Below are 15474 nucleotides of genomic sequence, written 5' to 3'. Positions count from 1 at the left end.
TCCTTCTCTGAGCACCACAGTCACCATATCTCCTTCCCAAACACCTCTACTAAAGGGGCTCGCTGGGGCTGGGACCATCTTTTTCTTGTGGTCCAATGTAGGAATTTCTAGGCACTACGGTAAGACAAATTATATTAATGAAGTCACTTCCTTTCCTCCTGACCACGTCACCTTCGTCCTTGAATCCTTTCACTGGTGTCGACTATTACTACAAGGGACGTAAGCTCCTTGTCAGGCTACATTTTAACCTTGGCTTCTCACATGGTGCTGAGCATGCTTTGTCATGCTGGACACTTGCCCTTAAAGCAGCCTCGGCGTGGGTTTCAGCCACACGCCCGGCCATAGCCCTCTTGGGAGCAGTATTCTGTTCTCTAGAGGTTCTTGTACTGCACTCATCACTGTAGTATCTGAACATCCTGTGTAGGTGAGCCCTCTATGCTCATCCAGAATAGCCAATCAGCATCTAATACTTGAATCGCTTCTTTTTTCAAAGAAAAAGTGCCTGGTTTAAAAACGTTTCCTAGAAGGATGAAAAGCCTGGGGAAATGAGGTTTCTGTTTGAGGAGAGCCTTTCGGCCTATCATTCTTTACAACTGCCGTGGCAACTTCTTACGCTCCAGGAAAAGAGAGCTCATGCTGTCCTAAATCCCACTTCACATGGCCTCGAGATGGGAATAAAAACAAAGGCTAAAGAAAAGTCACAGAGTAAAATCTTGACCCCACTGAAATCAATGGCAAAACTCCCCTTGCCTGGAATGGGGCCAGGGTTTTGCCCATAGTATTTTATACATTGAAGGAGGCAAGGGTGGGTGTCAAACTCCCACTGACAGTCAGGGAAAGTTCAGTGCCTAATTAACTGCCATTTGTGCCTTTGAAAACCTCCCCCTGAAATCATTTTATGATGTGCAGTGTGAGAGCCGAGAATGAAGCCCTTGGTGGGGCTGTGGCTGAAACCTGCTGAACGAGGAAAGTGATCAGGGAGTCAGAGATTAATTCTGTATTCAGAGAAAAAAATGAAGATAAATGGCTCTGTTAAAATGTTCGGAATAGTCATCTAGGACTATTTCAAAGCAGGGTTAAGATGAGAAATGAGTTTAGAACGGAATGAAAAACAAAGGAAGCTAAAATCCCTCTTGGGATGATTTTGAGGCTCATTACAGGATAGCTCAGAGGCCTGGTAATGGGATACAGAGGCTTTCACCTCTCGGTCACTGGCTTGAACCTGCTTAGACTCATACTTTAAGGTCAGAAGTGACCATCAGTCTAACCTCCAGCACATTGCAGGCCACAGGTCCTGTAATAGACCTCAGGCTTAGTTACTGAAATCCTCCAATCATGATTTTAAAACTTCAAGTTGCAGAGAATCAACTATTTACACTAGTTAAAACCTGCAAATGACCTGTGCCATATGCTGCAAAGGAAGGTGAAACCCCCCCAGGGTCTCTGCCAATCTGAGCTGGGGGAAAATTCCTTCCCGACCCCAAATAGACCTTAGACTCTGAGCAAGTGGGCAAGTCCCACCAGGCAGACACCTGGGAAAGAATTCTCTGTAGTTACTCAGAGCCCTCCCCATCTAGTGTCCCATCTCCGGCCATTGGAGAGATTTGCTATGAGCAGTTGCAGATCAGCTACATGCCATTGGAGGCAGTCCCATCATACTGTCCCCTTCATAAACTTATCAAGCTCAGGCTTGAAGCTAGTGGGATGGGTTGTTTTTGTTGTTTATTTGTTTGTTTGTTTGTTTTTGCCCCCTCTGCTCTCCTTTGGGAGGCTGTTTCCAAACTTCACTCCTTTGATAGTTAGAAACCTTCATCTAATTTCAAGGCTAAACTTGTTGATGGCCACTTTATTTCCATTTGTTCTTGTGTCCACATTGGTGCTTAACTTAAATAACTTCTCTTCCTCCCTGGTATTTCTCCCTCTGATGTATTTATAGCGAGCACTCATTCAGCCTTCTATTGGTTAGGCTAAACAAGCCAAGCTCTTTGAGTCTCCTGTCATAAGGTAGGTTTTTCATTCCTCGGATCATCCTAGCAGCCTTTCACTGCACCCGTTCCAGTTGGAATTCATCTCTCTTTAAACATGGAAGACCAGAACTTCACACACTATTCCAGATCAGGTCTCACCAGTGCCTTGTATACTGGTACTAACACTTCCCTGTCTCTACTGGAAATACCTTGGCTGATGCATCCTAAGATTGCATTAGCCTTTTTCATGGCCACATCATATTGGCTGCTCAGTCATCCTGTGATCAACCAATACAGTCAGGTCTTTCCTCTGCTCTGTCACTACCAGCTGATACATCCCCAGCTTATAGCAAAAATTCTTGTTGTTAGTCCCTAAATGCATGATCTTGCACTGTGCACTATTAAATTTCATCCCATTTCTGTTGCTCCAGTTTACAGGGTCATCCATATCTTCTTGTATGATACAGATGCTCCCCCACCCCGGGTTACGCAAACCTGATTTACACAAATCCGCACTTATGGAAAAAGTTCTGTAAGCTAGAAATAGGAGGGGTTTTTTGGTTGGTTTTGGTGGGGGGGTTGTTTTTTTTTTGTGCAATGGTCAGGTATACATTTCCAACTTACGCAAAATTCGAGTTACACAAGGTGTTCCTTAATGGAACACTTGCGTAAATTGGGGAGTGTCTGTATTCTGGTCCTCCTCCGTATTGGCAGTACTTCCCAACTTTGTGTCATCTGCAGATTTTATAAGCACACTCCCACTTTTTGTGCCAAAGGCATTAATGAAAATGTTAAATAAGATTGGTCCCAAGACCGATCCCTGAGGAACTCCCCCAATAACCTCCTTCCAGCCTGACAGTTCACCTTTCAGCTTGACCTGTTGTAGTCTCCCCGTCAACCAGTTCCTTATCCACCTTTCAGTTCTCTATTAATCCCCATCTTCTCCAATTTAATAATTTCCCATGTGGACCTGTATCAAATGCCTTACTAAAGTCCAGGTAGATTAGATCTACTGCATTTCCTTTGCCTAAAAAAATCAGGTATCTTCTCAAAGAAGGAGATCAGGTTGGTCTGGCACAATCTACCTTTTGTAAAGCCATGTTGTATTTTATTGCAAGTACCATTAACCTGTACGTCCTTAACTACTTTCTCTTTCAAAATTTGTTCCCACTCCTTGCATACAATTGAGGTCAAACTAACAGGCCTGTAGGTGGGTAAATGGTCAGAAGTCATTCCCAGATTATGGCAATCTATGACATACGATCTCAGCCCAGCCCCAGTGGACGTGTAAGCACATTCCCATGCCCGCTATCCTAGGAGGCTGTCTCACCGTAAAAGACCTGCATGAATATGGGAAGTGAAATGTCCCTTTAGCTTTAGTTCCTATCCCTCCAGGTCAGGGGAGACTTATGGGGAAGTATCTTGGCGTCTCAGTCCGGCACTGTTCATTGGCCCTGAAGTCACTTGAAACGTTATTGTAAAATGGGAAGATGAACATAAGAGACGAGGGGAAGAACAGCAAGTGGCTGAAGCAAACGCTTCAGAGTGAAACAGAAAGGAAGCCAATCTGCAGCACAGGGAACAGAGCAGAGTGAAGGGCTGTCAGGTGAGGGGGAGGATAAATAGAGCTGCACATAAACAGCCTGCCCTCCAGAGGTGTGATACTGTGTAGTGGCAGCATCCTCAGCTTCCCTCTTAGGACAACCTGAGGTCCCCTTTGAGCCACTGTCGCTGTGCAAAGGGAACATACAGGGGCCAGAGCCGTGACTCGCATGCTCACTCTCTGTGTGCGTGCACATGCTTTTCTGTGAACGGAGAACCAGACAGGAGACCGAGTGATCTGAGCTCACTGCTCTGGGAGGAACCGGCAGAGCCAGCTGCGGCAAGGGCTTCTGTTCCTTGGAGAGGGCAGGAGCTGGAGCATGGAGCGGGAGGCGAGGAGGAGAGAGACACTGCTCAAGCCCCACAGCAGAGAGCACCGAGGACAGTTATATATAGTGCCCTGAGTTTAATTAAGCTCCCGGTGTCTCTATTTTGAGCTTTTAAATGTTATTCCTGATTTTAGGCTGAATATGTATTTCATAAAATATTCATCATACAATCACAGCCATGATGAGTGTGACTCCGGCTCCCCTCTGCAGCTGCTGTGCTCAAGGAGAGTTCTGCCGGGGCGACCTGGCCCCAGGGGAGGGGGATGCGGCATGTCTCCAGGCGTCTGACTATCCCTGGGTCACTCTGGGTCTGGGATCTGCTGCCATTCAAAGGCCTGAGATCTGCACCTGTACTAACCGGGTCACTCTAAAAATATGAGGCTGGTGTGTGAACAGCAAATAAAACAGGTGTCCTGTGCTATTTGAATAGGCACGTCCTAGCCTCATCAAAGGATTGGATTCCTAAATCTCACTGTGATGTGTTTGTGGCAGTGCCCATGAAACGCTAGGTGCTTTCTAAACCCTCACAAAGGGGTGGTCCCTGCTCACAGTTTCAGGACAGATGGGATGACAGAGGTTGGGGGAAGGACAACAAGAAATAGGTCCACTCAGGTTGCTGTAGGCAGCACAGTAGCAGTGAGTCTTTAAGAGGGAATTAAATGTGGAGGAGCTCAGCAACTTTGTAGCACGCCCAGGACTCAGCGGTGATGCTGTAAGAAGCTGAGAAAAGGGCAGGCGAGACTGGAGTGGAGGGAACCAGGGCACTGTAGTGCTTGAACAGGGAAGAGTAGCTCAGAATCTGTCTGCATTCCAAACCCAGCACTGTATTAAGTGTCTCTAGCCGAGAGCTTTCTTCAGAGTGCCTTCTCCTTCACGGTCCCAAACGTTCTCATTTCTTGGCACTGCCTCTGTCCTCTCAGTCATCCTGGCTCAGTGCTCAGTTCTCCGTTTTCTTCGGGAAATGATTGCAAATTCACTCCTAATTTCGTTCCCCCTTCCAACGGGGACTCGCATTCCATTCCACAGCCTCTCGCCTTTCATCTATTTGATTGAAACTTGCTTTAAATTCCATCACAGAGTTCAGGTTCAGTGAGCAGACCAGTCTGGAAACTCCAAACTCTCACTGAAATCAGCCCATCTCCTCTCTGGGAGCCTGACTCTGTCGTTGCAGCAAGAGAAGGGAAACGCTCATTGTACTCCCAGGGAATGGCCAGCTGGCGAAAGCAACACTTTTTTGCTCCCTCTCTTCCTTTTATATTTAAGAACAAAAGAACGACCATCCTGGGTCAGACCAATGGTCCCTCTAGCCCAGTATCCTGTCTTTTGACAGTGGCCAGTGGCAGATGTTTCAGAGGGAGTGAACAGAATAGGGCAATTAAGTGACCCATCCCTTCTCCCCTAGTCGCAGTTTCTAGCAGTCAGAGCTTTAGGAACACTCAAAGCATGGGTTGCATTCCTGACTGTCCTGGATAATAGCCATTGATGGACTGATCCTCCATGAACTTATCTAGTTACAGTTTTGGCCTTCACAGCATCCCCTGGCAGTGAGTTCCACAGGTTGACTGTGCGTTGTGTGACAAAGTACCTTCTTATGTTTGCTTTAAACCTGCTGCCTGTTAATGTCATTGGGTGACCTCTGATTCATGTGTTATGTGAAGGGGTAAATAACACTTCCTTATTCGCTTTCTCCACACCAGTCATGGTTTTATTAATCTCTATCATATCATCCTTCAGTTTTCTCTTTTCCAAGAGGAACAGTGCCAGTCTTTTTAATCTCACCTCCTGTTCTAGACTCCTAATCATTTTCGTTGCTATTCTTTCTACCTTTTCCAATTCCAATATAGCTTTTTTGAGATGAGGCAACCAAAACTGCATGCAGTGTTCAAGGTGTGGGCATACCATGGATTTATATAGTGGCATTATATTATCTGTACTATTATCTATCGCTTTCCTAATGGTTCCCAATGTTCTGTTCGCTTTTTTGACTGCTACTGCACATTGAGCGGGTGTTTTCAGAGAACTAGCCACAATGACTCCAAGATCTCTTTCTTGAGTGGTAACAACTAGTGTAAACTCCATCATTTTATATGTATACTTGGGATTGTGTTTTCCAATGTGCATTACTGTGCGTTTATAAATATTGAATTTCATCTGCCATTTCCTTGCCCAGTCACCCAGTTTTGTAACTCTTCGCAGTCTGCTGTGGACTTAAACTATCTTGAATAATTTCAGCCAAAGACAGTCTCCAGCCTGTCTGCTGCCGCTTCTCATGCTATACGTTAACCTCCAGATCACTCAGGTATTCAGGCTGTGCTCCAGCTTTGAATGGAATGCTGTTAAAAAGATAGATCGTCCAGGTGCTTAAGAGGAACTTGCTTGGGCTCCACTTGAGGGAAAATACCCTTTCTTACAGACACCAAGGATTGGGTTGTAGCTTTAAAGCTACTTCCGTGCATCAGGCATGGTGCAGAGCTGGCACCAAGCAGATAGTGTGTGCTTGAAGATGAGACAGATTGCTTCCCTGGTTGCACCAGCTCCTACTCCGCCGCCATCATGGGTGGCGGGTGGAGCCCCCCTTTGGGGAGGATACCCCCCAGCCCCACCTGTTCTGCCTGAGGTCACCCCCGCCACGACCTGAGCCCCTCACAGCTGGAGGACCCCTGCCCCTCCCCCCCACTCCCCGCCCAGAGGACCCCTGGGCTGTCCGAAGCCACCCCAGTGACGCCGCACCTCCCCTCTTGAGACCCCAAGCTGCTCTGTGGGAAAAACTTGTCTCTTCTTGAAGAACCTGAGTCCAGGAAGGTTACTGATGAACCCAAGAAGCTGGGTAGCACATACTGCCTCCTCAGCTGCCCCGGAACCAGCATGGGGCATAATAATAAGCAAAAACTTCCTGTGCAAACCGTACAACCAGTGGCTGCAGTACACCAGGGGAGGCTTAGCCTGCCCTGGCCTATTATACCCACCGCCCATGGCAGCCAGGTTCAGAGGAAGAACAGGCCCATAACTGCTTTTTGGAGGAGGGAGTGGTCCCTGTGCTCCCCAGAGCCAGCCTTGTGGGGGAAAGAACCTTCCTTGCCCCAGCACATGGCCTACCTGCAAGTGTCTCCTCTCTGCAGCATGCTTCAGCTTTGCTATCCTAGGGGCCTTCAAAGTGATGTCTCCAGCCTCTAGGGCTGGCCTAGATCCCCCCTGAATCAATGGGATCTGCTGCCACCAAGCGACAGGCTGACCGGACACACATCTCCCATTAAAACTCTCCATCCCATAGGGGCCCCTTACTGTAGTGCCTGAACATCTCACAGGCTTCCATGTATTTCTCATCAGCACACACCTGCGAGGTAGGGCAGGGCAGTTATGTCTTTTGACAGATGGGGAGCAGAGCAACGAGAGACTAAGTGACTTGCCAAGGTCACTGGGGAAGTCTGTGGGAGAGCAGGGAACTGCATGCTGGTCTTCCAGCTCCCAAGCCTGTGCCCTAACCACTGGACCATCTTTCCTAGCTGCCAGTGAGTACTTCAGAACTGGTGTTTAGATTCCCCAGTGGAAATGGCAGCGTGGCCATAAGTGTGAATTAACCCTGTAACTAAGATTCTATCAGAAGCTGTATCAAACTCTTCATTAAAAGGCCAGTTATGGACCATCTCAAATGCATTCGCTGCTTCTGTTTGTCCCATCCCTGAGGGCTTGCATGGTTCCAGGGATTGCTAATGACATATAGAGCCTTTCGTCGCTAGATCACTCGTTCACAAGATGCAGATTTGTAACGGTGAGGGTAATTCAGCTTACCCCAAGGGACGTGGTAAATTGTCCATCCTTTGGAGACTTGAAACCTAGGCCAGGTCTACACTACGGACCTATATCGGTATAACCACGTAGCTCGGGGTGTGAAAAATCTCTGAGCAATGCAGTTATACCAACCTAACCCAATACGTAGACAGCGCTCGATGGGAGACAGCGCTCCCTCCTCTCGAGGAGGTGGATTAACTACGCCAAGGGTAGAAACTCTCCCATCGGCGTAGGAGCGTTTTCCCATAAGCACTACAGCAGTGCAGCTGTGCCGCTGCAGTGTTTGGAGTGCCGACCTGCCCCCAGACTGGCTGCCTTTCTAACAGATCATTCCACCTCAAGCTGGGCTGGATGCAGGAATAACAGGGTGACATTCTCTGGGCTGTGCTATGGAGGAGGTCAGACCAGAGGAGCATCATGGTCCCTTCTGGCCTTAGACTCTATTATTTTTTGGCCTGATTCTGAGAAACGTTGACTGTCTGCCAGTCTGACTTCAGCAGGCACTCAGCGCCTCTCAGCAGCGGCGTTTTGGCAATGTCGTCAGCCAAGTGCATTATGTTATCCTTGAATGATCTTTTCCTCCTGAGCTCAGCCTGTGCATTGCTCCGAGTCAGAGACACTCTTTCCTTGGGCCCTCTGAACTGAAGAGACTCTGCTTGACCCGAGGTGTGACTTGGGGGGCAAACAGAGGATGGGTAGATGATAAGATTTAAACCAGCAGAACTTCCAGGGGAAATACTTGTTGACGTAGGGGATCAGGAGGCTGCATGGCATCTCGGTTGCCATGGGGCTGGACCAAGACCCCCCACTCAAGGGCGTTCCAAACATTCTGGTTTTCTTCCCCCCTCCCAGTGGGAAGAATCAAAAAACCTGGTTAACCTTCTCATCATCCTCCCCGGCGTACACCCCCTATCTGATCGCCCAGGAGCTGCACCGCCCTCCGCCTCCTCAGAAAGAGGGAGAGGAGCTTCTGCCCCACCTGCTGCTGCCCGAGAGTGTCGACCTGCTGGAGAAAGTGGACAGGAAATACAAGAAGAAGAAGAAGAAGCAACAGAAGAAGCAAAGGCTGCGGCAGTTTAACGACCTCTGGGTTCGCATTGAAGACAGGTACCAACCGGTGGGGGAGGGAGGGCACTCCGCTACATTGATTGGCTGTTTATCGCGGCTCATTAACATACCACAAACCCTGTGGTTTTTAAACTTTGTTCACTTCCTCTGGGGCAAATCCAAAGAGCAGAATTCGGCCTCTTATCTCCTGCAATTCTTATTTATGCATTTAGATTTAAATAATAATAAAAAGGCACCTGTTCATGTCTCTAGTGCCGTAACACACCATTAACAATGCACTTGGTTCTGTCTGCATAATTGGCTTAGTATCAAAAATAAGGTGGGGTGAGGGTGGGAAGAGGTGACTAAGGTGGTTTTCCCGACCAAGAGAGCTGACTCCCCTAGGACAGCTAGAACCACAAGAACTGTAGCCGCCTTTTGAACTGTGTCGTTCCTCAAGCACCTTCCATCTGCCACTGACCCACTACTGAATGTTCATCTGTAGATTTACTTATTTCCTTCTCATCTGGTAAAATGCAGCTCTGATTCTCCATCACCTTGTGCCAACATTTACCCCTGTGAAATGTGCTCATTCGGACGGGGAGCGTCCCACTCCCACTGTGTGCAGTTTAAATTACTGTCGAAGGGGCAGGGCAATGGAGAATCGGCCCCTATGAATTTTGAACAAGTTTCTCAATTCAATTCAGTGGGACTCCCTGAATTGTTATTTTTCATCAGCCTCAAGGTAGAGAGCACTTCAGAGCACCTGCACTGCTTTGATACATTACATCAGTATATCATTGCTTTTCCATCCCTCTGAGTGATATATTACGGGACAGGTTGGGGGGAAGCTGCAATGGCTGTTCTTGTCTGCGTTTCAATACAGAGATGATCATTCTGCTGTTTATTAAATGTGGTTGCATAGGTTGCTATCATTTTTGTTTACTGCAGGTAATAAAGTAGATGTTAGTTATAGTTGGTGGTGGTTTTTAGTGCGATAGCTGGTATTAGCTTGACCTTCGGCAGACAGTCCTAAAGGATAACCCAGAGCCTTTACCAGTTTGGGCCCTGATCCTTCAGACATCCACACACATTTAACTTCATGCATGCGATATTCCTGCTGAAGTCAATGGGACTACTCGTGCTGAAGCCTACTCCTGTGTCTTTGCAGGACCAGCTGAGGTAAGATGGGAGGAAGTGTCAGTTGAGCATAACCGGGGGTAAGGGCTGTTTCTCCAGTTTCCACTTCAGGAATGCTCTAGTCAGATCTCCAGGGATAAAGTTCTGTTGGTGGCTACTGTCAGCAACCCCTCCTGACTCCAGGTATATGTGCCTTTAGGGCCTTGGGACTGGCAGAGACAGGGCCGCCCAGAGGATAGAGGGGCCCTGGGGTTTTCGGCGGCGGGGGGCCCCTGCTTCGGCAGTAATTCGGCGGCGGGGGGTCCTTCTGCTCCAAGACCCGCCACTGAAGTGCCCCGAAGACCCCCCCCCCCACCGCTGAATTGCAGCCAAAGACCTGGAGCGGAAGAAGCTCCGGGGGCCCCGGCCCCATGAGAGTTTTCCAGGGGCCCCAAAAAACTCTTGTGGGGGCCCCTGCAGAGCCTGGGGAAAATTGCCCCATTTGCCCCCCACTCTGGGCAGAGACCAGATCTCTTTTTTTTTTTTTTTGCTCCTTTGCAGTTTTCTTTCCACCCATGAAATGCATCACTTGAACCAGAAACAGAGTCTGATTTTTAGTAGTGACTCTAGCAGCAGAGGGAGTAAATGGCTAGAGGATGAGCCTCCCAAACAGCTTCTGTCCTGGGGGAAAACAAGCTGAGTGATGTTTTTCTTCTTGGTTGTCTGCCTTCCAGCTAGGGAGAACTGTAGGAGGCCACTATATATGCATCAGACTGTCACTCAACTGCCCATCACTGCGCATCAGGTTAGATTCTTGCCATTGCAGGGGTCTCTGCACTGTGTTTGAATGTGTGGCAAATTAATACTAACTTTACACCCTAGATGTCCTACACTATCTCTGGGTGATGAAAAGAGCAACCAAGCCCATGCAAACCCCTCTGCATGCGTCTCTTGTGCTAACTACCCCACCTAGTGGTGCTGTTTCACATGACACTGATGAAATTCAGTCATTCACAGGAGCCCTTCAGACATAAATACTCAGTCCATCTCGGAAGTCACAGCCCTTACTCCTATAGATCCATCTCTGTCCGTGGGTAAATCTGTTGTGCTTGGGTCTGGGCCATTCATAACTTAACGCCTGTGAGCACATAAACGTGACCGGCCTAACTCAAGTGATTTCATACAGTCTTGTAGCGGGCTTGGCCTGAATTGCTCTGGTCTGTGCTCCTCTGCGTATCTGCTCTCTGCTTTGTTGCACTGCCAGCTGGCTTCTGTCCAGTTACTGCAGGAGCTGCCTGCGGGGGCTTTTGGAGATGGAGTGGTAAGTGTTTTCAAAAAGCAGACTAATTGCCTTCAAATTCCCCAAGCATTTTTGCGTAATGCACTTGGCCAACGTAAAGCAGGAATAGTGCACAGCAGCTGGAGCTCGCTGGTGCAAGTGAAATGAATACGCTTGTACTCTTGGGCAGATGTGCTTGCTGGAATTTTGCTGGAATTTATTTTAGTTTCCACCTAACAATGCTGGGCCAGGGGATTTGAGCTGTGTCCGCCTATAGCCTCAGGGCCAAAAATGGCTCCAGCCTGTTATCCAGAGAGCAGTGCCCACAGCTCACACTCTTCTTTGGGACAGACTTTTCACGGGGACCTTTGCTTCTCGGTCTCTAGACTGAGAAGCATTTCTAATAGATGCCTGGATTTTCCTCACTCCCACTGTCCCATGTATGGCCTACGTGCTTTCCCCACCTGCCAGTGGTGCCCTTTCACATGGAGCATCATTTATATGGAGGCTGAAGAGAGGCTTGGTTCATGCCAACGTGCACGTGCAAACCGGGGAGAACCTGGACGGGGTTCAGGCTCAGCTGTTGAAAGCAGATGCATCAACCCTATAAATTGGTGCCATGCGTGTCAACGCTGGTCAGCAAAGCCTTCTCTGTGGCAAGGCGAGATTTGCTTATCTGCTATGGTTGCTGATCAGCTGAAAGGCTGGCTGCAGGGGCTCAGGAATGTTGCTAATACCGCTCTGCTCCCCCGGGATTGACTGTCCCGTCTGTGAGTGAAGAGGAGTCTAATCAGGTAGATCCCAGCTCAGGGACAGGAGTAACAGCTGTCAGTGGGGCTAGAGAGGTTCAGCATGGGGAGAGTGAAGGGCTCCCTTTCCTTGTGGATCCATGGGGCAGGGAGGTCAAACTCGGCCTCATTCAGGAACCCAGAAGATCTGCAGGCAACTCCACAAGTTGCCCGTGGACCCTCCTGTGGGCATTTCTGTGACAATTTGACTCCTGGTCTGTGGTGATCATGGACCCTTGTGACTAACTGCTGACCAAGATTCTTCTCTGTTTGCCTTGCAGTACCACTGACCCACCTCCCCGGATTCGCATCATTAACGGCTACATTACAGTAGAACCTCAGCCACGGGGACACGGGCGATCCAGTCACCTCCACACAGAAACCAGCAGGGCCCACATGCCTGTTCACTCTCTGCTCATCTTGCTATTGACACGGGCGTTGCAGACATTAACAATGCTGCAGTGAGACTTGGGGTGAAACTGCAGGGTCTTTGGCTAAAAAACTTGTGGGGGGAAACATAGAAGACCAGAATCTCCAGGTGGGATGCCTGTTCTTTGGAATATCTTTAGACTCCTCCTTTTCCTGAATCTGGACCACTAACACTATTAACTGGCTTGACAGGAGAAGATATTTTTAATGAAAGCCATTATTTATTCTTCTCTTGCAGAAGAATTATTGCAAGGTATCCCATAATGCTCTTGGGAGATGTACAATGTCGCTGTAACATAGCTGTTGTTTAGCTGTATGAACCCGACTAAATATATTTTTTGCCTTCACTGCCTCGCGTGGTGCAATAAGTTAAATGCTACTAACTCATTGGTGACTTAGGCCAGAAGAGAACAGTTTGGCCACATCAGCACAGCTGAGAAGAGGTTGGTATCTAATGTCTGTGTTGGTATCTGCCACTTTGATTTCTCCCCATTTTGGGCCCCAAATGATACATTTCGTTTAGGGGGAAATGTTCAAAAGCACCGAAGTGGGTTGGGAGTTTAAAGTCCCGTTGAAAGTTGCTTTTGACAATGTTACTCTTAATCAAGACTGGCCTTCTCTGAGCGGAGAAGCACTGCATGTAAAACGTGCACTGAGGGAATCCGGGCCCTTAGTGCTTAGCAACGTTTCTGAGGGAAGAGAAGCTAAGCCAAAATCACATTGAGTCAAACCCCGCCATTGACTGGGCTTTTCTGTAGTGCAGCCCTGTTTCTCCTCTCATTCATCTCGTTTTTACTCAGGCCTGGTCTACACCTATCTAAAATTCACCCCCGGAGGGGCAGAGTTAAGTCGACCTAAGCCCCGGTGTAGACACTGCTAAACTGACAGCCTCTCAGGAGACCCCTTTCCGTCACGCTAGTAAGTGTCTGGGTCACAGGGCTACGGGGGTGTAGCTGCAGCTGTGCCTCTCTAGTGCTTGTAGTGTAGCCGTGGCTCAGAGTGCCCAGAAATGCGAGCTATTGGGGTACGTCTACACTGCAGCTTGGAGCTCCAGTAGACACATACGCGCCAGTTCGGCTCTAGCTAGTGCACTAAAAATAGCACTTACCATGGTGGCATGGTGACTCAGGCTCGCCATCCGAGTACCAGCCCATCTGAGATCCCAGGTATGTACTCAGGTGGCTGGCGCACAGATGTCTCCCCAGGCTGAAAATTACACCTTCCAGCTCCTGAGTAGATGTACCATTAGCTGAGGTGTTGCAAAGTGCGTCCAAAGGGTTCCTGGCGCCTCATAATGCCGCCCGACTGTGAGACAGGGCATTTCACTAACTGCTGGCGGCTGGCTGGGGAAAGGAACTGAACCAGCTACACTTCCCATTTTCTTTTAACTAAAGCCCCAGCTTCCCCTTTCCTCCTCCTGTCTGGTGTGACCTCTTCACAGTCGCCACTGCACAAAACAGTCAGTGCTGACTTTTCTCCCTGCTCCCCACAGGCTCATTCCTGAGCCTCTGCCGCTGTTCAGAGCTGTTCCCCAGCAGCGCTAACAGGAGTGAAAAGGCCACAGTCATTTCCCTTCTGCTGGGTCACTGCGGAAGCTGGAGTTTGACCCTCCACTGGGTCTCTTAATCCCTAACAGCCCGTGGCCTGTCAGGCATCAGCCTAGCTGAAGCAATAATCCTGTCAGCGCGACATTCGGCCTTTGTTCACATAATACTCGCTTTGGGGTCAATGCCTGAGTCCAACCAAGGACACAAGATGGCCCTTACTGGTTTATTTAACCACATTAATTGTTCCTCTATGTAAATCGCATCGCGAGACACAAGCTCACCGAAATAGAATTGCTTTCATTCAATGAGCGTGGAGGCTGCGCATGGGCGAGAGCATTGGGTCCAACAGAGCTGTCCCCTTTGCTCCCAGATTCCAGGGCTAGCAAAGGTTTGCCCTGGCACCAGTTCAGACAGCCTCAGGGGCCGTCCCAGCAGCCATGGGTAGCCAGAGGTGCTCAGACCCTGGGGTGTGGCTATTTTGTTGGCCTTTGGGGCTTGTGTCCACTTGGCAAGACTTTTGGAAGATTGTAGTGTAGTTCGGCGGTAAGAGAAAAGTTCCCTGAACCCGCCTAACGGGCCTGAGATGTGCCTAAGGGACTGCTCTCCATCTGTCTGTCCAAAGCAACCGGGATAGCTTCGGTTGTCTTGGCTCATTGTCCTGAGGTTCAGGCTGCATTGGGGTGGGGGATCTTCTAGGTTCTGGAGTCCCATCTAAGGCCTCCCTTGCCATGTTGGCCAGAATCCCTAGGCTGCCGTCTCCAGAGCTAAGTGTAAGGTTGTGTTTGTACACTTGTACATCTTGGCCCCCTTTTCTTTCACTCTTTCTTCCTTGTGCACTTGCTGATTAGCTGCATCTGCATTTGGGCTTAATGCTCCCCACCTACACCTTAAAAAATTCTTTTTGTACAGTGTCCCAGATATTTTACATGAAATCTGGTTTCTTTGAAATCAATGTGACTACTGCCACTGACCTCAGTTGGGCCAGGATTTCACCCTCTATTGGGGAGGCTGCTACTTTCAAAGTACACCTCTACCCTGATATAACGCAGTCCTCGGGAGCCAAAAAATCTCACCGCCTTATAGGTGAAACCGTGTTATATCAGGTTTGGTCCGGTACTGGACTGGACCGGCTTCCCTGGTGGTGATTTAAAGGGCCCGGTGCTCCAGCCGCTGCGGGGAGCCCCGGGCCCTTTAAATCACCGCTGGAGCTCTGGCAGTGGGGCTCGGGCGGTGATTTAAAGGGCCCAGGGCTCCACACAAATTCGGATATAACGCAGTAAAGCAGCGGGGCTTGGGTGGCACTTTAAAGGGCCCGGGGCTCCCCACTGCTTTACCGCGTTATATCTGAATTTGTGTTATAGCAGGTCATGTTCTATTGGGGCAGAGATGTAATAAGTGAAAGAAATAGAAATTAAAGCTCATTCATTTGAGAATTCACTGGATAGATAATATAATTCTGTCTGAATTAGACTACAGCCTTGTGGAAGCAGGCGCCTGTCTCTTTGTTTTTTTCTGCTGAGTGGCATATGCTTAAAAAATGACACCCCAGATCAATATTCAGTTTGTACCCCAGTACTA

General features: G+C 48.8%; 1 protein-coding gene across 4 annotated transcripts in view; it reads left to right on the top strand.

The window, feature by feature from the left end:
- The window catches only part of TRABD2A (TraB domain containing 2A), a 117553-nt gene extending 104856 nt beyond the window's left edge, over window positions 1-12697 (top strand). For 3 of the 4 annotated variants that reach the window (XM_039543473.1, XM_039543474.1, XM_039543472.1), the window contains 2 exons: window positions 8540-8794; window positions 12202-12697. In XM_039543473.1, the coding sequence (XP_039399407.1) occupies window positions 8540-8794; window positions 12202-12385 (439 nt within the window). In that variant the 3' untranslated portion in view covers window positions 12386-12697. The remainder of the gene's footprint in view (window positions 1-8539; window positions 8795-12201) is intronic. The other variant, XM_039543475.1, reaches the window with a different exon arrangement.
- Window positions 12698-15474: the final 2777 nt, after the last annotated feature.

Source organism: Mauremys reevesii, linkage group 6 (genome assembly GCF_016161935.1).
Source record: "Mauremys reevesii isolate NIE-2019 linkage group 6, ASM1616193v1, whole genome shotgun sequence".
NCBI classification, from domain to species: Eukaryota; Metazoa; Chordata; order Testudines; family Geoemydidae; genus Mauremys; species Mauremys reevesii.
This window is presented reverse-complemented; position numbering and strand designations above follow the sequence as displayed.